Source organism: Tachypleus tridentatus, chromosome 7, assembly GCF_004210375.1.
Source record: "Tachypleus tridentatus isolate NWPU-2018 chromosome 7, ASM421037v1, whole genome shotgun sequence".
Lineage (NCBI taxonomy): Eukaryota > Metazoa > Arthropoda > Merostomata > Xiphosura > Limulidae > Tachypleus > Tachypleus tridentatus.
The window spans coordinates 186046281-186070967 of record NC_134831.1 but is presented as its reverse complement, the minus strand read 5'-3'; the positions used below and the strand labels follow the sequence as shown (position 1 = coordinate 186070967).

The window sequence follows — 24687 nt, the reverse complement described above, 5'->3', positions numbered from 1 at the left end:
ATAACTATTTTGTATCAGAAAGGGCAATTATAGACTTTTATGAAAATGGTCTCTCTTTTTACTTTTTTTTTAATCACACTACCATCAGAATGATAGTTAGTTTAGAAATGTATTTGTAGTACATCCCATTCCACTACAATTTTATGTCAGCTGTGGTTGTCATGTGGCTTCCTGAGTTGCATGTTCAAAAGTGTTGTAACGTATTCAGCCCTTTGTTGTCCTGTCAATGTTATGTATTATACCATTCAAAGCAAGTACATTTTTTTCATGTGAGTATTTTTTCAAGTTTCAATAGTTTAAGATAATTCTAAGATAAATTACTTTGATATTTATATTTTGTCAAAATATTTAAACTATGTTTACAGTATGTTAATAAAATAATTTGGTAAATGTAGTTGCACAAGATTGCAGAAATGTGATTAATTATGATAATTTTAGCTGCTGTTTTAAAATGTGTGACAGGCATCAGTGTTATGCTATTCATAAGCACAAGTTTATATGGCTCCCTCTATGTCAATTTCATATTTTTTTCATTTTTCTTACATGCAGGATGTCACAGAAATCTGGACCCAAAGGGAAAATACAAAACCTATTCTTAAATTATGTATTATTCCAACTATGCAGTATTAATATTAATTCTTGATATATAATGCCAAAAGGGTATCTTCTTTCCTGAAATATGTACATTTGACATTAGAAATGTGTATTTAAGAATATAATGTCTGATATCCCTCAGGGTAAAGCCTTTTGTGACATCTGTATATATATATTTATTTACTCGATCATTTTATGTTTAATTAGTGATGCTGCATGACCTGTAATTATGGTTCTCAAGGTTAAAAAAAGAGTGTCATCTGTTCTTTAGAGGATTATTTTGATGTCTTGCAAGAAAAAAACCTTTTGTTAACACACCTATTTTTAATTTCAGGTATTTTGTTTTTGTACATTAACACCTGCCACCAAGTGGCACAGTAGTATGTCTGTGGAGTCACAATGCTAGAAAATGGGTTTTGATACCCTTGGCAGGTAGAACACAGATAGCTCATTGTGTAGCTTTGTGCTTAACTTCAAACAGACATTTAACACCTAAGGTTATTTATCTAAACAGTGCAAATATAAAGTAAAGAAACAATAAAAGATAAAGATGGCAACTTGTTTACCAGACAGTATTCTCATATTTGTTAAATAAATAAATAACCAGTTAGTCTGCTGAATGATAATGGATAATTGATTATGATGGATTTTGTTTTGTTTGTAGTTAAGCATAAAGCTACACAATGGCCTCTTTGTCCTGTGTTTGCCTTAGGTATCAAAACTCGATTTGTAGGGTTATAAGTTCACAAATGTACCTCTGGGGGACAAGTGTGATTGTGTCCCATGTGCTACCCAAATAACTAAGATATGTTAGGTTATTAATGGTGACTATAAAACTATACATCTAAATTAGATAGCTTTTATTTCTCAACATTATTATATATATGATCTCATATAGCATGTGTAATTTATGTTAGGCATTTTTCATTTAATTCTTTGTACTTGAGAATATGCTGGATGATAAGATAACTTTAATTAAACTAGCACTTCCTTGCAGTGATACGTAATGCATACACAAACACAAACTTTAGCTTATAGCTAAAAAACATCTCATAAAAGGATTTGTTTATTACACTTTGTACTGAGCTACTCAAAGGCTATCTGTCCCTAATTTTGAAATGGTAGACTAGAGAGAAGGCAACTATTCAACACCATCCTTGGCCAACTGGGGTACTCCTTACTAGTGAAAAATGTATTCAAACACTTAATGTATAGATTTTAATTCAATGTCATCCTAATAGGATCACATTCAATATAAAACATAAGGTACAAGTGCCATTAGTAAAAAAAAATTGTGATTTTGCTCTTTTTTCAACTTTTCACATGGGTTGCTGGTTGAATTGATAGAACTGTTTTTCTGGTGTTGGAATATTATTTTTGTGGCTCTGGGCTGCCTTGTGTGTACCATGTGTTTCTACCAATGTAAGTATGTTTTGTGTGTTCAACATCATTTTCCCTGCTGCAGATATGTGCATGTGAAAAATAATGCTGAACATTGCAATATGCAGGTTTGATTGTATGTTTAATTACAATCTTATTGTTATTTATTTATTTACATAAAAGGGCTCAGCATGGCCAAGCACGTTAAGGCGTGCGACTCGTAATCTGAGGGTCACGGGTTCGCATCCTCGCCAAACATGCTCGCCCTTTCAGCAGTGGGGGCGTTATAATGTGACGGTCAATCCCACTTTTCGTTGGTAAAAGAGTAGCCCAAGAGTTGGTTGTGGGTGGTGATGACTAGCTGCCTTCCCTCTAGTCTTACACTGCTAAATTACGGACGGCTAGCACAGATAGCCCTCGAGTAGCTTTGTGTGAAATTAAAAAAAAAAAAAAAAAAACAAAATTTATATAAAAGATAAATTAAGAATATGCACTCTTTCTCACAGTTGTGGAGTTTTATTGCAGTACATTTGTCAGTGTGCATTCTATTGATACTCATGTTATTTAGATAAAATCAATGTGCAGTTGTGTGATGAGGTTTAAAGAGCCTGTCAGGAGTATCATCTTCTCATGATCTTCACTATTACTGATCATCCAAAACTGTATCCTCATATGCCTTTCTACTCTGCTCTGACTAAACTGGATTACCCATGTCTTTTCTAATGACCTTTTGAAACACTAGATATCTGTCTTTCCACATGGCTCCTTCCCATACAGTCATTTCCAGAATGAATGAATCATTATTTCAGTGGTCGATATCCACTCGGTAATTTTGACTGTGTTGGCCAGTCCCTCAGCATCCTATTACCATCCTTCATTTTGTTTAACTCCATGCCATCTGCCTGGCATGGCATGGTGGCTTGGATGGTTGAATAGCAATCTACAGGTTGCAGGTTCGAATTCCCATCACTGAACATGTTTGCCCTTTCAGTCAAGTGACATTATAATGTCATGTTCCTTACCACTATTTAGTGGTAAAAAATTAGCACAAGAGTTGATAGTCAGTGGTTTCAACTAGCTGCCTGCCCTCTAGTCTGTTAGAGATGGCTAGTGCTGATAGCTCTCATGTAACTTAAAAACAAACCATCTTTGTAGACTCAGTCAGTACACTTGATGTTTCTCTGTGTACATATCTTCTCTACATTCTTCTTGACTTCACTTCTTACTTCTTTCAGTCTTTGTATTACTATTTCATCTGCTCTCTCAAGTGCCAATACAGTGGATCAGATATGGTTATGGTTGCTTTGAGTAGTATTTGCTGGATAGAGTCTATTATCTTGTAGTATTAATTTATTTTCTGCTTAACTCGCCTTAGAATCTATCATGTATTGCAAATTATGTGTAGCTAACCTGTTAGTAATCAGCATAACTGAATACCACATCAGTACTGGCCATTTCAGTTAGAATTTTATATGATTTAATTACTATAAAAGGTGTTAATTTTGAAATGTCGTTTTGAAAGCACATGGTTTATTTTTCAGAGTCCTTAAAAAGAATCAAATCAGAGTTATAGAAGATGGAGCATTTGAGAACTTAACATCTCTAGAAAGTTTGTAAGTTATCATTCTAATAATTATTTTTTCATTTAAATTTTATTGCTGAGAAGTTTGATATTTGTTTCTTTGAATGTGTTTGGTTTCATAGGTGTGTCTTGCAAAACACGACTGAATTTGTTGTTATTAGTTAGAACTGAATGTAAGTTGTTTGTCTTTAGTAGGTTGTCTACTTCTTAATAAAGTCCTAAGGTGAAATGTTAAGGAAATGAATACATTTCACATAATTCTCCTTGTCACTATAATGATGTTGGGCCCAATAGTTAGAGTGTTTAAACTGTAATCTATAAGTTGCAAGTTCATATCCCTTATCATCGATCATGCTTGTTTTGTATGGTTACCAACTGGGCTAGACATCTGTGTGTAAATATTATTAGCTCATGAAAATGCTAGCCATCCCCAGACATGTTGGAACTAAGGTAACTAAGGAACTAAAATAATGATATTACATAATTTAAAGCTTTATTGTTTTAGAACTGAATTAGTTTATTATTAACAAATGTTAAAACTATTTAAAATTTATATTTTAAATTGATTTCTTTAGAAGAAAGTTACAGGAACCATATAATTTTCCTGTGTGAATACAGTATTAAATGTTGCCAACAGACAAACAGTGCAGCAGTATTAGAATACATCAAGTCAGTTTTGGAGTTACATTCTCCAATACTTTTAAGCATTTTATACATTTGAGTAAAAACAAAGCAGTTGGTATAGTAGAGGGAACTTAACGAGCATGTGTCAAAAACGGGTTTTGGGTGGAAATGTTATTTAATCCCAGAAAGGGATCACTCGAGAATTAACTGATAACAACTCTGAAAAATTAATGTTAATTTTTTGTTTTAACAATTATATTTTTATACACATGTTTACTAACATATTTAATGCAGAATGTATAGGCAAAATATAAAATAATTATATGCTTACCAGTTGATGCATTTGGAGAAAAAGGTTTTAAAATACATAGAATACCAGCACTTAAGATGAACAACATTGCTTATTTACAAAAGAAGGGAACACAGGTAACTGATTTTTTTTATTTTGCTTTAGATACTGAATATGGGATTTGAAAAATGAAAAAAACAATCCTCTGTCCTTTCTGTTCTAAATAAACAGTGTTTTTTTGGTCAAAAATAGTATTATTTGTCAGATGTTGGTAGCTGACCCAAAGAAAAATGGCCTGGCTCAAAACAATTTTTAGTAGTTTGATCCCTTCTTTCTTTTATCTTGCACAGACAAGAATCAAGTATTTATAAATCAATAAACATTTTATGCAAAACATATCAGCTGCTCATGGTTAACATGCATTGGTAGTATACTTCATGTAAATGTACAAAAGAATATGTACAATGAACATAACCATGTGAGCTATTTCCAAACATACAGAGTAATGGTGTTGCTATTTTTCAAGAAAAATAGTACAGTTTTATGCTGTAGTTTTAAGGATACTACAGATTCTCACATAATTATTTAAGCTTTGTGAATGCACCATTTCTGACTTATTTATTAAAAAGTTTCTAGTAAGCATGTCTCCCCTTCTCCCAAACCTCCTCTGTAGAGTTTTTGTGCCTTTTAAACTTTTTGGTTGTATTTTATCTTTTATGTAAACAAACTGAACTTTTGTGGAAGGCCATGTTTGACACTATCTATATAATATTGTCATATCTCGTTAGGGATCTCTCAGACAATAAAGTTGGAACCATAACACCTGGAATGTTTAGAGGGTTGTCATCACTTCAGCGTTTGTAAGTACTGTAGTTAATATTTCTTGCAAAGCATTAAAACACTCATGAACTTTTGATTTTTTTGACAAAAAAGATTATTTTCAGTCCTACCTTCTGTATTGCTAACCAGTAGCCACTCAACAACTGGGACAACTGCCAGTTAATGTTTAAAGATATTAAGGTTTCCTTAGGATGTCAGTAGAAACTGCTTATAGCTATTCTGTATGCATTGCAAACAGATGAGCTGTGACAGTTAGGATGAGAAGTTGTTTGTTTGGAGCTTGAGTGCTAGTACCATAAACCAATTACATGTAAATGGAATGTGACAGTTAGAATGAGATGTTGTTTGTTTGGAGCTTGAATACTAGTAGCATAAACCAATTACATGTAAATGGAATGTGACAGCTAGGATGAGGTGTTGTTTGTTTGGAACTTGAATACTAGTAGCATAGAACCATTACATGTGAATAGAATGTGACAGCTAGGATGAGGTGTTGTTTGTTTGGAACTTGAATACTAGTAGCATAGAACCATTACACATGAATAGAATGTGACAGCTAGGATGAGGTGTTGTTTGTTTGGAACTTGAATACTAGTAGCATAGAACCATTACACATGAATAGAATGTGACAGCTAGGATGAGGTGTTGTTTGTTTGGAACTTGAATACTAGTAGCATAGAACCATTACACATGAATAGAATGTGACAGCTAGGATGAGGTGTTGTTTGTTTGGAACTTGAATACTAGTAGCATAGAACAATTACATGTAAATGGAATGTGACAGCTAGAATGAGGTGTTGTTTGTTTGGAACTTGAATACTAGTAGCATAGAACCATTACACATGAATAGAATGTGACAGCTAGGATGAGGTGTTGTTTGTTTAGAGCTTCAGTATTAATAGATTGAAACTACTATGTATATTGAAATACCAATGTAGAATTTAATATCTCAGATTTTATTGCAGTAGCTTTAAAAAATTGTTGATATTCAGTTGTTTCTTTAGCAGAATAAAGCATAATTAAATGTTACAATGAATTGATCAAAATATTTTCCAAGCTTTTGATAAATTGCTATGATATTACAAACAAAACTATATGCAACAAGATACAATATGGGAGATTAAAAAGGAAATGTAACACAGAAGAATAAATCAAACACCTGTTACAAGAAATGTGAAACAGTGACAGATGTGACACAAAGAGAATAAATCTCTGTTACAACACAACAAGATATACTGTGTGCCACTCCTATACCACTAGCTGGCATATTCTTGTTCTGAATAATTTGTGGCTTTTGAGGAAAAGAGATCACTCAACTGCATTCAACTAAGGAAGGAAGAATTGTTCAGTTAACATTATTTTGGTTAGATCAATGTATTCGTGCATTACCACACAATCTTGGTTGCTGCACAGGTTGTCATGACACTAGAATTCATGAAAGACAAATTATCTACCTGGCCATACTAGTGCAAACAAATCTCTGCATCACGCTTCCAATATCTACTGTGATATGAAACCTTTTCTTTAAGTAATGATTCAAAATAAGTAGGGCAATAAATCTTGTTGTAACAAAGTCAGCTAAATACAGAGACCTTTATGAAATCTTTGAAAAATTTATCTGAATACACTTAAATAAAGATATTTTATATTTCTTAGTTATGGAAGGGTAAAATTTGCATTCTACTTTTCATTGTTTTGGTATGTTCCTAGGGTATAAATTTAAAAATTAACACTAGTTACAAATTTGGAGCATCTAATTAGCTCATCACCATTTTCTTTAATCAGTTACTTAGACCACATTCATGGTACCATACAGGGGAGTGTTCACTGGGATGGTGTGGGGGCAGACCCTACCATAGAAACACCATTGATGATGTAACTGTTACTCTGGAATGGTCAAACATATTGTTCCAACAGTCCATAATATAAAATACAAAATAAACTCAAGAAGTAGAACTCCAGATAAGAACATAATAAACTAAAATTAAAATTCAAGATAAGCTTAAAACATAATGAAAATTAAAACTGAAAGTAAAGCATGAAATGATTACAGTGGCATATAATTAATATAATACAATTACTGTAGTTCATAACTAATTTTACTGAGTTATCCACAAAACATTCCTGTCAGAGGAAAGTGTCTTGTACAGTCTAGGTATGTATGCATTAGACATTTCCAATCAATAGTCTCCAAAATTTATTTTGCTACCAATCTTGTCATAATACCTCTTTAGACATACAGAGACCTTACTGAATAACTGATATACAAGCTGCACAATTGAGGGTGATATCATGAAATGTATGTTTTCTCCATACTTGTTCAAACTGCTAATTGTTGATGTTTACTTATTAATCCAGGTTCTCTGAATTGTATAATCCACTGCTTACCCAACAGGCAGTAGCCAACTGGCCCAAAACATGGATGAGAGTTTGAGGCCACTTAGTGAAGTAATAGATTACATTTGACACATACAGATAATCTTTATCATTTTTTGATAGAATACTATATATGTCCAGTGATATTCTTTGCAAAAGAGAACCACATTTTCTTTGCTTTATTTGTTTTATATATATATAGTCACATTTCTTCTGGGAAAATCATAAGGTAAACTGTTTACATTACTTAGCCAGGAAAAGAACTTGAAACACCATTGAGACTCTGTAAATCTTCCAGTGGCTTCTAATTCCTGGATTATATAAAGTTTGATATATTTCCTATCTTAAATTTCCAAGAAGGACTAATTGCATCACAAATTGGCTTCCACACTTTTTTGGTTCATAGTGATGGTATTATACTCCATTCTTCAATTCTAAGTAACTGATGCCAGATGTTCGGTGCATCAGCTTTATGTTTTCTGGTATACCTTAGTGATTATCATGTAGCTTCCAATCAGTGTCTTGATTCTTTCTTTTGAATAGTTATTTGAATAGACACTGTTTGCAGTTTCCCTCAACACTACTGTTGTTATGGGTCTTAGTGTTTACAGGATTCAGGAGCCAAATGCTCACCAAATGGATATGCCCTCATTAGTTGACACATAGGTCCATAAGCATTCCATTGCTGTGTACATCATCAGTATTGTACAGAAAAGTTATATTCCTTTCACATTTTAATTCAATGTTAAGTTGCATGTTCTGGATTTTTAAAGCTCATTAGCTATGGTGTACTTGAAGAGCGAACTTCATACCATACAGGTAGCAATTCCTTCTTTGTTATGCAGTGTTGGGATTGAGGAATGTTTAGCATACAACCAGCACAGGCAGTTAAAATCTTCATACTATCATGCATCTTTTACAGTCGTGCATTAATTCAATCATCACTATCCAAGATAAATGGACAGTCTTGATGAGGATATTTCAGTACTCTGTAATGATGATAATAATTATAAATCTAAATGTAAAGACATTAAGTTTTTTTCTAAAAGACACTACTCTGATTCTCTCACTATAATGCAGCCAGCAATGCCATCTCATATACTCAGGAGCAAACACTCAGTCCTACCAAGAGAAAACACACTGATCATATTCCACTTGTGCTAACATACAACCAAGAAGGTTAGAGATATTATACAAAAAAGTTACACAATATTTTGTGAAGACCCCTCCTTCCAAATCTCTTTACAACAGCCCACCCATTATTTTTTAAAGACATGACAAAAACTTAAGAGAAATTATGCAAAGTAACTTTCAACAAAAACAAAAGGATATTCCAGGCACTCACATATGTAAATGAAACAGGTGTGTCACCTGCCCACATACAAACAGCACCTCACACATACGAGGAAAAAACATGACTTTTGGCATAAAACAGTCCTTTTCATGTACCACTGAATGCATAATTTCCAAAAGATGCAATATTTTATACCCTGGACAAACAGACCACAGACTCAGTGACTCAAGTACAATAACATCTAAACCATATTAAACTGTGGAACCAAGATACACCTAAACGTTTCACCATTAATGACCACACAGTCAAGGACTTATTAGTACTTCATCAGGTATAAGAGAACAACTGGAGAGAAGACTAACCTACAGTCTGGAGTCCTTACAACCATTAGGATTAAATGAAAGCTTTTATTTCCTGGAGATTTCCATTTTTTATTTAAATTTTAATTGCTGTTTGGTTATCTTTTCATACTCAACATTCCAAACACTGTAGTACACAAGTTCTTTGAATTCTATACATCCATCTTTGTTGTAAACTGTACAATCTGATGAAGAGTGCCAGCTCGAAATGTCTTCCTTCTTTAAATAAAAATCTATAAAAAGTTAGCAGCTATTCAACCTATTATTTACTTTGATATATTTTTGTCAACTGTGCAGTTTTAACTAGATTTTTCATTTTTTATAATCAATGAATGACATGCTCAAGAAAGCCTTTCTTTCCAGTTACTTCAGATCTTCTTTGTAACTCCCTCTATTCTCATGAACCTATGTTTATGACCATTAAATTCAGCTTTGAACCATTCACACTAAGTATCACATATTGCATACTTGTCTCTGAGTCCACCCATTCCAGAATACAACTTTCCTGTAATAGTTGAAGCAGTTGTGCAAATCTTTTTCTTTGAACACTAGTGGGCTGTCGTATTCTGCTTAACTTTGCCACTATTTCCAGCTTCTCAACCATCATATGTGAGAAATACCATCAATATGTGAGGGAGGCTTTCTCCTTCATTTGATAATATGTAGGTACATGGATCTTAACCAATATGATGGCTTCATACAGAGTTGTCAGCAGCATGGTGTGACATATAGGTATTCTTTTAATTAGATAATGCATTCGTCTTAGCTGCTAAAATAGTTTCAGAACGTTAACCCACTTCACCAGTTTGGAATGTTGCAGATAACCCTAAGGGTCTGCAAGATGTTGGTTGAACTTTGGCTGACACACGCACCTTGTCTTTCTACCAAGTCACAGACAACACCAATTAACAGCTGATCATGCAGGTAGATTTAAGTATCCCACCTTTACCTTATTATGTTTTCTGTATGTAGAAGGTAATTAAGAGAGATCAAGTTGATAAAACAGCTGAGATGTTTTCTATGTGCTCTTTCAACCTCCCTGTACAGGGAATGACTTGACAATTCTTACATAGTTCTTTCCTTGGCTGGCTAAATCTACTGGTCTTGAGAGAGGGGGATACCTCTGGCCTTCACATTGTGTTTTTACTTCACCCACAGTTTCTTCTCTCCACTGTAGTATATAGTCCCAGATAACAATCTTCTGTGGCTATGGTTTTCAAACATAACATCAAATTGAAGAAAGAAACACAATGGTAATAACTTGGCCATGGCACTAGAATATTTCTTTGTCACTTAGTCTTTGGTGTTCACAGGCAAAATTATAATCACCAGATAAGTTTCAAGATGAGATATTTTTGAGTAGACATAATGTTGGAAAACAATTCAAATACACACCATAAGAAGAATGAAATATAGCTATGACACAAATAAATTAAGTTTTTTTTACCACAGAGAAATGGTTTCCAATAGAACAAGGAGGGTTTGAATGAGCAGATGTAAGAGTACTGGTGCAATCCCATAGAGCCTGGGATCAAAGTTCAAGTAACTATCACACCTTCTCAGAAGCTTTTATTTACAGTGGTTTCTTTTTTTAAAAAGTAATATGTATTACTTTTTATGTAATATTCCTGTTGTAGAGTTCAAAGATCACCCAGTGGGTTCATGACTCACTGCAGCAAAAACAGAGATATTTCCAAAGTTATACAAATTTTACTGCATAGGTGAACTCCAAATTCCATAGCCCATAGTGTTTTCAGGTTATTAGAGTAATGTTAATGGATGGTGGCACCAACATCACTGTGACCACATGGATTTTAAATTGACATGAAAACCAATAATTAAATTAGCTTTATTATTTTGTCCATTTCTGTCTTGAATAAAAGCTTTAAGTAGTTTTCTGGTTACCCCCTCAAATCTGCTATAAACATTTTTAAGAGAGACAAATTTCAGTTCATCTTCTTATGTCTTAAGAAGAAACAATACAGAAGTCCAAATGGTCAGTTTGAACTTTTATTGAATAACTGTGATTTTGTTTAAAGTAGGCCTGCTTGCAAGAACATCAACCAAATGCAAATCTGCTTGATAAACTTTAAGTAGTTTTCTGGTTACCCCCTCAAATCTGCTATAAACATTTTTAAGAGAGACAAATTTCAGTTCATCTTCTTATGTCTTAAGAAGAAACAATACAGAAGTCCAAATGGTCAGTTTATGAACTTTTATTGAATAACCCCTGTGATTTTGTTTAAAGTAGGCTAGACCTGGCTGAATTCTGTTTGCAAGAACATCAACCAAATGCAAGATTACGTGCATGAAAACTGAAACAGTTACTTGAATACACATTTTTATTTTAATATTTCTCACATAACTGTTCAGATCAGGAATGCCCTTCCATTAGTTGCAGTTCAGAAAGTATTTTTTGTAAAGAATCAGCAGTATGTTCACTGTAGATTTTCATAGTTGTTATATAACAATGGTCTTGTATTCTCACTGTGATTAAAATCTCTTGCCATATACATGAATTAAAAATGTTTTTCATCGTACAAAGTATAAATTACAAACAACAAACATTCATAATCATCTTGTCAAAAACAGCCTGGTATAAATCATATTAGTAATTCTGAGACCAGCATGTCAGACAGTTCCTATAACACATTTTCTAAGTCACTTCAGTTAACCTACTTTTACTGCCACTAATCATGAATACATTTCCCTTATATTTATTTAATACCCTTTCCACACACACATGTCACTCCTCTACTGTGTATTCATATCATAAAACAGAACAGTAATATTAATCATATTTCCTAATTACTCACTTGTTTCTTAAAAATGAGACACTGACATAAAAATGTTACTCCTCCAAAGCCACCTTACAACTGTATGTGTAGCAGACGTAATAACAGATGCAACTCTTGCCCATTATCAGTCCTTCCTGTTAATAATAATCTTGCCTGTGCATTTGAATATTTAAGCTTATTTTTAATCTTTGTGACAGTTGTGACCAAACTGACATATGATAAACCAAGCACTTTCTCAGTGAGTGTACACAAGAACACGTGAAACATTTCAGGTACGTACCAAGATAAGCCTGTACTTGACATTTTAACAAGGTGTTTCACACAACTTGTCCTAAGACATGCCTCCCCCCAAACATCAACCAATGAATCAGAATTTTTAAAAAAATTAAAATTTTAATTAAATTGTATAATTATTTTTGTTGTTGTTGAACAGTTTAGACTTATAATTTTTAATTTTCTTTTTTCATTACTTATCTCAATACTTTTTGAAATTTGTTCACATTTATGTCAATGTTTAATTTGTTTTGTAAATGATTTATTAATCACATTTTTATTTGCATAATTTTTTAATTAGTAGTCTCACTTTTTTACACATGATGTTTTACATATACACATTTCTCACTCAATTCTTTTAGGTTGTTAATTTGGAAGTTTAGTACTGTTTAACATTATTAAATGTTTGTTTGTTGTTGTTGTTTTTTTAAAGAGAGTTAGGTGGAAATGCAATTAGTAGGATTCCAGAAGGTTCCTTCAAGGAACTACCATCACTCAGAATAATGTAAGTATATATCATGACAGAAGTAAAAATTATAATTATATATTTGTGCATATCTGGAGTTTTGTGAGTTTTGTATTCTTTAAATTACAAGTGATATTTTCAGTTTAAACTGATTTTCCTAAAGTTATATATCTGCTATAAAACAGGTTATATTACAAAGTGATACTGAATTAGTCTTAGACCAATTGAGAAAATAAATAAATAAATTTCATTGTGTAACACACAATTAAAAACAATCATTTTCATCAAATACACAAAACATGATGTGTGTTCTTACACATGGACTCTAGACATTTGCTTTTTGCTGGATTTGTGAGTTGATTAAACCAATATCTTCCATCAAAATGTATTTCTGCTAATCCTTTCACTCAGGATCTGGTGTCTGAATGAAAATTACTGACAGTTACATGGTTAGAATTAGTCACTGAAGTAAATCCAACATTTCCCATTAAGTAAGAAATGTTAGAGTTTAATATATTGCATATTCTGCAACATCAAAGCCATAGACCCATTGGCAGAACAAGTGTTATCTCTGTAAAATGGTAAAGTTAGAATGAAATAGGCTGAATTTTATGACCATGTGTTGTATTAGTGACCAAGTATCTAGGGAAGGGAGCCTGAACCACTTTGTGTCTACTACTATGATTACTTTCTCCAGCATGCTTGTGTGTAGAAACATTTGACTGTTGTCAATAATGTTTTATACAACTAATTGACAATTTCTGTGCTGTCCAGCTGCCTGATCCTTACAACGAGTGTGTTAATTAGTGTACCCACGTTAAAGATTTGGCAACAGCAAAATACAAATAGGTTCTATTCTGTTGTTTGATAATTCCTATTAAATTATGATCATTACAAATTAATATAATTTATAAGTTCTTTCTTTATATTTCAATTTGCACTTGTTTCTTTTGTTTTGCAGAGATCTAGAAAAAAATCCATTAATTTGTGATTGCCAGTTATGGTGGCTTGTTGCTTGGGCGGTGTTGGACAAAAATCGAATAACTCTGAAATCTACTTGCAAGATTCCACATGAGTTTGAGAATACCCAGCTTGTTGAAATGAAAAAACATGACATGCATTGTAGTAAGAATATTTTTGTAAACATTTTTTTTACATGTCTTTCTTATTACAAGTAACAAAATTTAGAAGAGGCTTATAGTTGATTCTGATTCAACACAGTAAAGTGTGTAGCAGGTTACTTAAGGTTCAATACAGTAAAGTAGTGACAGGTTACCAGTGATTTAACACAGTAAAGTGGTGGCAGGTTACTTGAGGTTCAACACAGTAAAGTGGTGGCAGGTTACTTAAGGTTCAATACAGTAAAGTAGTGACAGGTTACCAGTGATTCAACACAGTAAAGTGGTGGCAGGTTACGTAAGGTTCAACACAGTAAAGTGGTGGCAGGTTACTTGAGGTTCAACACAGTAAAGTGGTGACAGGTTACCTGTTATTCAACACTATAGAGTGGTGACAGGTTACCTGTTATTCAACACTATAGAGTGGTGACAGGTTACTGGTGATTCAACACAGTAAAGTGGTGGCAGATTACTTGATGTTCAATACAGTAAAGTGGTAACAGGTTACCTGTTATTCAACACAGTAAAGTGATGACAGGTTACCTGTGATTCAACCCAATGAAGTGGTAACAGGTTACTTGTGATTCAACATGGTAAAGTGGTGACAGATTACTTGTTATTCAACCTGGTAATGTGGTACAAGGATAATCATGATTCAACACAGTAAAGTAGTGACAGATTACTTGTTATTCAACCTGGCAATGTGGTACAAGGATAATCATGATTCAACACAGTAAAGTAGTGACAGATTACTTGTTATTCAACCTGGTAATCTGGTACAAGGATAATCATGATTCAACACAGTAAAGTAGTGACAGATTACTTGTTATTCAACCTGGTAATGTGGTACAAGGATAATCATGATTCAACACAGTAAAGTAGTGACAGATTACTTGTTATTCAACCTGGTAATGTGGTACAAGGATAATCATGATTCAACACAGTAAAGTAGTGACAGATTACTTGTTATTCAACTTGGTAATGTGGCACAAGAATAATCATGATTTAACATAGTAAAGTAGTAACAGTTTAATTTTGATTCAACACAGATGATGACATATCATTTCAGTTTTTGTTGTTTAAAATGCCCATTGTGCATGAGAACTTAGAGGTGATGGCAAATTAGTGTTACATAATTTCTGAATAAAGGAAAGTTTAAAGTTGGCAAAGATTAAGTTATCTGTAACTTTATATTCATTATAAACACTTATATTTTACTATTAACTTGTTAATTAAGAATATAACAATATTACCTTGTGTAAGCACTCATTAAAGTGTTAATGTACTTAGAATTGTTTATGAAGATGTAGTTATGCACAGTGAGTTGAAAGATACTGCCAAATGTATTGTGCACATTTATGGATATAATCTGTGTGTGAATTGATTAGAAATATAAATGAGATTCAGATAAAATTAATATTTTTTTACTGTTACATACTATATATTTATCACAAGATATCAGGCTGTTGTTCAGCACTATCTAGTGCTTACACAATGTATATGAATTATTGTATGAAATAATTGCTTCGTGAGTTAAAATTTTCCTTGTGTTTAATCAGTTAATACAGTTTTGCTGCATCACTATAGGTTTGCAGCCTTTTTGTTTTAAAATACTGTTATTGACAAGTGATGCTGGTTTGTGAAGTTAGAGTTATTAGTTGCTAAGCAAGAAAGTGTAGTATTGTGTTATTATTAATAAGTTAACAACATTATGAACTGTAAAATTCATTATCTTTGGTTACTGTTAACTTACTTGGAAACCAACTGTGATAATAGTGATGGCATTGTAAGTTAGTGTAATTTAGTAGCTTTATTATTGAAGAGTAATGTAACAAAATATACAACTTAAATGTGTAAGTCAACAGTGTGATAGGTGTTAAGAGATATAATTTTTCTCGTATAAATGTTGTTTATCATTTTATATATGGGAACTTATCAACCTTAGTAAGCTGTATATAATATTATATTGAATTTTAATTTTTCAGATTGGCCTCTCCAATTGCCAGTGTTTGAATTGCAGCCAAAAGCCAACCAGCTGGTTTTTGCAGGTGATTCTCTCACCTTCTTGTGCCGTGTATCCAATATAGAACAAGATACTCACTTAACCTGGATTCACAATGGTGAAACAGTCATAGCAGATCCACTGGGAAGTGTTCTGATTGAACAACATATGAATGCAGACAAAAGTGTCATTGTTAGTTCCCTGTCATTGAGGCAGCTTCAGACAAGTCACTCTGGGTCATGGATGTGTCATGTAGAGACATCAAGAGGGAATGAATCACTTAGTATCAAAATTGTTGTCGTTGCTGAAAATGCTGGTCGTTGTCCACGCACTGTTACTTCAGATAATAAGGTTTAAGTGTGGTTTATCAAACGTTTTTAAAGAAATTAACACAGTTATCTTGTTTCTGTGTGGTTTTGTTATTCTAAGGGTTTTGATACTTTTGATATTGTCATATATGTACAGGGTGTCCAAAAACAAATATACACAAATTAAGGGTTAAATATTTTTTTTGTTATTTTGAGATAACAACAAAAATTGTATATAAATACTAGTAGTAGGTTTGTAAGTTTTAATTATTAATGGATTTCTATGTGTCTTCCATCATTTACTGTAATTAATCTAATTATGCATTCAAATTCTGAGAAAGCACTTTCCAATACAATAAGTTAGCATCATATGTCTAACTTTTCAGTTTTTCAAAATCTTCTTTGTTATTGTAAACTTGTTTCCAAAAAGCCCGAGAGATCAGAAAATCTAAAGGGGTTAAATTGGACAAACAAATGGATCATTTGATAGGTTGTCCTGTCCCATACCAATCCAATACTCTGAAAAGATTTGATGTAGAAACACTTTAACAGTCATAGGAAAATGAGATGGTGCTCCAAACTGTTGAAAGATAGCTCTTTGTAACAAGCCAGGAGTTTCTAGGAGTTATGGAATTATGAACTCTTGTAGTACGTGTAAATGTGAATATCCAGTAACAGTTCAGTCATCAGAGAAAGGAAACAAAAATTATTGTAATATAACTTACAAACTACGTGTATTTATATTCAATTTTTGTTGTTATCTCAAATAACAATAAAGTTATTCATATTTGTTTTTGGTATATTCATTTTGGACGCCCTGTATATACAAATAAACAGAGAGAGAGAGGAAATATGTGCTTCTTGTTGTTGTAGCTTAGCTCTCTTATATAAAGTTTTCTTTAGTAGTTCTCATTCTAAAGGTGTTTGTGTATTGGAACTTTTTTAACTTGTAGTGTTTGTTTCTTTATGTGTAAGTTGTTATTCTAAAGACATATATTTGGAAATTTTATTATTTGTTCCTTTGGTACAAGGTGGCATTCTAGAGGTGCATTTTTTGCTGCTTTATCTGTTCCTTTCAAATATATATTATTATTCTAAAGGTATATATGTTTCTGAGTTGTATTCTTTTCCTAGGACAGATCAGATATTGATTATATCTAATGTTACCTTCATCTGTTCCTCTTACATCCACTATATTTCATAGTAAAAATTTTTTTTTAATATTTATTTCAAGCTACAAATGTTTACACCATTATTTCAGAGTTTATTTTAAGCATAAAATAGAAACATGTTAAAGGTAACAAATGAAATATATCCGTACTATTTATTCGAAGTAATGATTAGTATTAAAATTTGATTACTGAAACTGCCTAACAAGATGTTTAATTTTTACAGGGGCAGTATGTGTGGCCCGAAACACTGGCAGGAATAACTGTGCAACTTCAGTGTATGGGAACACCATCTGGTGCCTTAGGATATGGAATTGCACATGCTTATCATACCTGCACTGCAAAAGGTGTGTGGGAAGACTTGAATACCTCAGGGTGTCCTTATGTTTCTGAAGTAACAAACGTTTTGTATCAGTTTTCTAAAGTAAGTAAGAACAAACTAATGTATATACTCTTATCTTTGAAACTTGTAATCTCATGAATTATCTTGAAAATATTTTTGAGCTGTTCTAAATCCTAGTGTCATATTGTCACTAAATTTGTTGTATAAAGTATGGTTGTATGTAAGGTTTTAACCTGGGTGTAGTTAATTTTACTGTCTCAAATGAATGCTCGTATAACTGCGCACATGTAACTTTTTGTTTTAGGGTGAATTATCTGTAATATAAGTGAAAGTAACTTTATTGTCTCAAGTGAACTTTCTGATACCTGAGTGTAGGTGACATTATTGTCTCAGAGTGAGTTATTTAAAACATAAGTGTAGATAACTTTACCATTTCAGGGTGAGTTATCTGAACCTTATACTTTTCAGTCAGATTAGAGTTTTGCAGAATGAAAAGACTGGTTTCATTTTCACAGTGTTTAAGTAATTGCATAAAAATATAATCAAACATTTCAAACAAAAAATATGAGTTATCTTCTTCAGGGGAATGATAAGTATTATCTCTGTTAATTTCTAGTATTTTTGTGCTCATGTTAAATTTTTATTTTATAAACTCATTATGACATAATTTCATCAAACATTTCCTGTTGTTTGCCTCTATATATATATGATGCATAGATAACATGCTTGTATTTAATAGCCTATATTCTTGTACAGGTTATCACTTGAGTAAAGAAGAAAATGATAGGCACGGCTATGTAACTACTGTGAAAAAAAAAAATCCATTATGAGTTCTCACAGTAATAAAACATTTTTAATGCTTGTAGGAGTTTGAAATGGTGCCAGCATAAAAACGTAATATTTATTTAAATCTTAAAAACATGCTACAAATCAATTCTTTGGCATGCAAAACTGAATTTTTTAAAACATTCATTTTACAGATGAAAGATTGTACTTATGCAAGAAAAAAAAAAAGATACAAGTATGGTCATTTGAGTGATTGGTTGACTTGTATAAATTATTTACCATCATTAATCACTAGCTTAGTTGCTGAATGATTATGAACCATGCTGCAACTTGAAGTTAAGACTGTTGATATTAAAGACAAGTAGAAATTAATAATGTTTTTGCTGTATTTGATTAAAAGCAAGCACATCAAATCCTGAGTATTTCAACCCATTACAACAACAAAAAAATTAGAATTGATTATTGATAACAATATAGCACTATGGAACATAGTGTTAAAAGTAATTTAAATGAATGCATACTGCTGCTAATTTGGACAGTTTTTTTTCTGTTTTTAATTTTTTTGGGGTGCATCTTTGTAGTATTTTGCTAAATATATTAGTTTATCAACTCTGTAGTAACTTGAAGCCTCATGAGTTTAACAGAAAATTATAAAAAATTATCATTTTCTGCTGATCTTTTTCAAAAATTGTGATTCTGAAAAACTCTTAAGAATGGTCTAACTTTTATATTCTGTCACAGACAAATGAAACAACAGTAAATTTAAGCTATTTTGAAATAACATCTATAAGTGTAATGAAAATATATTTTGGTTTCAGACAAACTTGAGCTTGAGTAAAACCAACATTGTTGACAGTGTAAATGGATTGAGAAACTACACAGGTAATGGTGACAGGCTTCATGACAAAATGGACATTGTTTTTATTGCACGAACTCTTGAGAATTATCTGGAATTTGTTCCTGAATACAAAGAGGTAATTTGTTGTGTTTTTTTCGTAGTTGTGTGTAGTAATGCTTGTTTAGTTCTTTACTAAATGAAATATATAATTCTGTATGGGAATGAATTTCATTCACTTTTTATATATTTTGTGTTTAGGTATTCTCCCATTATATCTTTTGAACTTATGGACATTTTTTCTGACTTTGGTTGAATTTGATCTTTGTTAGTATGCTTAATTATTGGTCTACAGAACCATCTTAATTTTTATATATCATCATAACAGGCCATGAACACATTCATTTGTATAAAATTACAACAGGCCATGAACACACTCATATGTATATCATCACAACAGGCCATGAGCACACTCATTTATATATCATTACAACAGGCTATGAACACACTCATTTGTATATCATTACAACATGTCATGAACACCATTTTTGTATAATTAATTCATTATAAACTTTTTCTTGTGGTTGAGTTTTTGGATCAACTAGTTAAATGGTCTTATATTTTTCCTTTTTATTTAATTTCATTGAAGGTGTAAATCAAAACAGTGATGTAATAAGTAATTCTTAAGTCTGAAATTATAATTTTTATTTTGAAACAAAATGTCCACAATATTCCAATTATTATTATGGGAGTTAAAAAAATGAAGAGTACTTTTGTTGCATATTTTTTGTCTTAAATTTTTCCCCAATAAATTTATCTTACACATTTGGAATATTTTTCATTTGGAAAGTTATGATATATAAATAAAGAAAATATAAAGTCACAAAAAGCAGTTGTTGTTTTTTATTAAGAGATGAAGAGTAGATTTTAATTAGGGGCATCTTAAGTATAATAAAAACAGTTTCAAGTTGTAACAAGTCAAGTTAAATCACTATTAGGAAATCCTACTTAACAACATTTTGTACTAGGTTTTTCTGATGAAGTTTGTTTGGAGTAATCCTTGTTGTCACCTTATGAGTCAGTGATAAGTTTTGAGACTGACAATTCTAAAATCAGGGATTGGATTCCTTGCATTAAACAGAAGTGCAAATTGTCTAGTGTGAATTTTGCTATAAAAGTGAAGCAACAACAATAATTACTATTTTCATGCTTGCCTTCATGTTTTTAACCATAAAAAAAAATTATCCTATGTTACCCTAGTTGTCAGAAAAATATACTCATTGAGTTCTCTTCTCAGCATGCTGGGTGACTCATGTAAAACTTTAAATAGGTTTCATGACATTTTTGGCATGGTTATATGTTGAGGATTGAAAATGTTATGTGTTATAATAAATTTCTGACAGCTCAGAACTTTTGTGGTATGAACTTGACTAAAATAATAGTAGTTTTCACCCATCATTGCTAACTTATGTAGAATTGATTGATCAATACATTCAACCTAAAATATTTAAATGTCTTTTTTTTTTAAAGATTGCTGAAATGTTAGTGGATATTATTAATGCAGTAATGAATGTCGATCGACGTCTCCTGCGAGCAGCACAGACTGAAGATAGATCTTGTTCAAGGTAAATGTTGTAGAAAGAAACTGTTTTTAATGTATTATTTCTCATTAAATGTCTTTTTTTCTAGGTGGCTAAAATCACTAATTTATCAAATACAGGTTAGAGCATATTTTAAGGTTAGTTTTAAATGGACTTACTATCGAATTTTTGATTTGTGGGATTGTATTGCATATGTATAGTAAGACACAAATAAACTAGATTTAGTATTAATAATGTATTCCGACTACTTTTGATACATGTTCATAATGAAATAAACATATAGAGAATGGATACAGTTAACAGTTTTTATTATTGTTTCAGGTGTTTTGCTGGAAAAATGTATTGTATTTATGTTGATTGTTCTTGTACTTAGCATATACTTAGTTTGAGAACTTTATGTAAGAGATTGGTGCACTAGTCAGTACTGTTGAAGTATTTGTTCTGTATGCCAAGATAAAGATTAAAAAACATGTATTAAAATTGAAAAAGTAAGGAGGGTTAAATCTATCAAAATGATGGCAAAAATAGTTGCTTGTCATGAACACCTATCTTCGGGGAAAGCACTAGGGGGCTTAAATAATATTCCAGTTTTATTTGAAATGATTATTTCATCAGTTTAAATCCAAAAAATACTGTACTTGTATTAAAATGAAAAGAAATGAATCTGATATTCAACATTTTTCTTAATTTTAATAGTTTTTAAGTTGCATAACAAATATTAGATATTTGTTATTATTATATCTAATTACTTATTTTATTCAGCTTTACTTTTGTACTAACTCCTTGAAGACATGGTTACTTCTTCGCACACAGTCTATTTGATGCATGTATTTTTGAAAGTTTCAAATATTACATTTTATAATACATTAAATAAAATACGTGTAATGATTAACAAAAATTAAAAATTGTTTGAGATTTTTCTTCAGTTGTATTTATTTATAAAATATCATAATAATCCTCTACATCTAATTTAGAAACTTTAAAGCCCTTATTTAAACCATATTATATAAAACATTATAAATACCATTAATCATATGGTTTCAATGCAGTTTGGCACTAGAAACAGAAATTGATGTATTAGTGTATTGTTCTGTTTCTGTGGTTGTCCTTTGTTCTAATGATTTTCATCATGAAGTTCTCTAGAAATGTATTAGAATGTGACATCTAAAACATGTCTACCTGTACTGTACTACATCTTTTCTGGCACAGATAGCCTTGTAGCTTTGTGCCGATAACCATTGAATACCTACTTACCTATTTAAAACATGTCAAAAACATGTTCTTTGTGTTTACTATTTAACATATTTGTACTTTTACTAATATCCATGAGCATTCCCTTCTAATCTTATTTTGTGTTATCTAAGAGCTTTTCCTTTTAATTTTATTTCCTGTTGTTCTACAGTTTTTACTAATATTTTTCATTGTTATCTAGTAGCTTTCCTTAGTACTTTTTTTCCTTGCTATCCAGTTGCGTTCCTTCACATTCTGAAAACATAGATAGTTATTTCATATCTTCAGCTTTAAAAATTAGTTGAACTTTTCCTGTTGTAAATTATTAGTTTTTTATTGATAGGATTATTATTTTCAAATTTTAGCTTATGAGTTTAATTTTCTTAGATAGCTTTTGAAATTAACTTTTAATTTCTAGACCTACTAGTATGAATTAGTATTATTAATTTATTCTTTATTGTCTACAGTATCTATATACATATTTCAAGTTGATTCTTCTTTCCTACAATATCTTATTTTGTTAAGCGACATACACTCTGATAAAGATACTTTAAATTATTTTCCATGAATTATAAATCATACATTCATGTTATTTTTTTAAAACTGAAATTATATTTTAAATTTAATTTGTTCATTATATTCCATTAAGACTGCTGATGTTTTAGTAATAAAATGTTTAAGCATGTAGTTGTTCAGAAAAAACAAACTACATTCCTCTGATAACACTGTAATAAAAAATCAACAGTGTTTCGTGTACCTTGATGAAAATGCAATGTCCAAGTTTAGAAAATAAAATTATTATTATTTTATTATAATGAGATATGTTCTTCAACAGTGACCCTTGCTATATTTTAACTTGTAAGCTATTAAAGTATAAAATTCATTTGTTAATTGTTTATATAATTCAGGCTAGTTGGAGTTCTCAGACAGTTACCAGAGCTTTCAATTGACACAGCCTTAAATCGTTATCGGAAAAATCTTGTCATGGAAGAATTTATTATAAAACCTGAAGTGTTTCAAGGAATGGCATGTATATCACACACAATCAGAATGCCTGGCCAGTCAACTGACAGTCAACACTTTTGGCCCAGTAGTCGTGGTTTTTTCAATGATAAATCACTTCATTGTCATACAGTCAACATCAGCACGTTGAGGAGAACCAATGAAGATCAAGTAAGATTTTATTAAACTTACTCTGTTTCTACTTTCTTCCAGGTTTCATGACATAAGAGATACAAGTTGATGATTTCTAAAAGTCGTGTCATTTTTTTTCCGTGACATCCTTTTTCTTGTTCTTTATTTAATTTATAAATGTGTAAAATGCTTACTGATTGTACATAATATTCTAAATAGTTTATAGAAGTTAACCCTGTATGATTTGTTATTTTGTACCCCTTTAGGCACATACATAATTGATGGATATTTTGTGTGTGTGATTAATTATTAGAAGTTTTCAAATGAGAAGGTTCTACTGACTAAGGTGACACTCAACTAAAGTCATCTTCATATAGGTCATACAACTAAGATGATAGTATATGAGCACAATGTAGTTTATATACAACTTACAGTGTCATAGCAAACCACTAACATTTTTGACATGTGCATGTTTTCCTTAAAAAATAAAGTTCCAAATAAATAGACACAAGGTTACCAACAGATATCTCAGAGGGTTGGATAATACTGTGAAGGTATAATGTAACTTGTTTGGAAAACCAAAAACCAGTATACTAAGGAAGAGAAATAACATTAAAGTAGAAAGTAAATAACATGTTATGAAGTGTAGAAATATTATTTTTTTGCTTAGTTTATAATACAGACATTTAAGTATTGTTTCACTAAATTCTAGCAAATTTATTAACCCTTTCTCATCAGGATGACACAGTTCACATCACCTCAGCTGGTGAAGGACATTTATACAAAATACATACAACAATTATGAAATATCCTTACAAAACCTGGTAACATTTTGTTACAAAGATTATAAGCATCTTGTACACACAAATGACATTATTTTTATTACATCTTCCTAATAAAAACAGTTATTTATAGTAGTTATTTGCCTTTAAATTCTGAATAGTTCACATGTAAGGTGATTTTGGTTTTAAGTATACAAATACTTTTCTTCATCTTATAGTTTTCATATTTCATTTACATAACCTCAGGAACCACCTAAATGAATATCAAAGTTTGTTTGAAGATAAATATTCACAGTTTATTTCTCATTTTCTGTACCATATCATTAATTCTAGCTATTGTTATTTAATATTCACATACACTGATAGTAAAGGCATTTAACCCTACCACTATGTGTACACTTTACTATGCACCACACAAAGTATTAGTGTCTTACATTCAAAATTTTATCAAAGTGCATTTGTCTTACATTGTACTAGTTAGAATAGAAAATCTCAGCAAATAAT

At 31.4% G+C, this 24687-nt stretch overlaps 1 protein-coding gene across 5 annotated transcripts in view; it reads left to right on the top strand.

Annotated features, from left to right (window-relative positions):
* Nucleotides 1–24687, top strand: part of Remo (Remoulade) — a 104142-nt gene that overhangs the window by 53532 nt on the left and 25923 nt on the right. For all 5 annotated transcript variants that reach the window (XM_076516264.1, XM_076516267.1, XM_076516266.1 and 2 more), the window contains 9 exons: nucleotides 3516–3587; nucleotides 5258–5329; nucleotides 12843–12914; nucleotides 13837–14000; nucleotides 15979–16346; nucleotides 17699–17896; nucleotides 19420–19575; nucleotides 20967–21061; nucleotides 23176–23440. In XM_076516264.1, coding sequence (XP_076372379.1) covers nucleotides 3516–3587; nucleotides 5258–5329; nucleotides 12843–12914; nucleotides 13837–14000; nucleotides 15979–16346; nucleotides 17699–17896; nucleotides 19420–19575; nucleotides 20967–21061; nucleotides 23176–23440 — 1462 coding nt within the window. The remainder of the gene's footprint in view (nucleotides 1–3515; nucleotides 3588–5257; nucleotides 5330–12842; nucleotides 12915–13836; nucleotides 14001–15978; nucleotides 16347–17698; nucleotides 17897–19419; nucleotides 19576–20966; nucleotides 21062–23175; nucleotides 23441–24687) is intronic.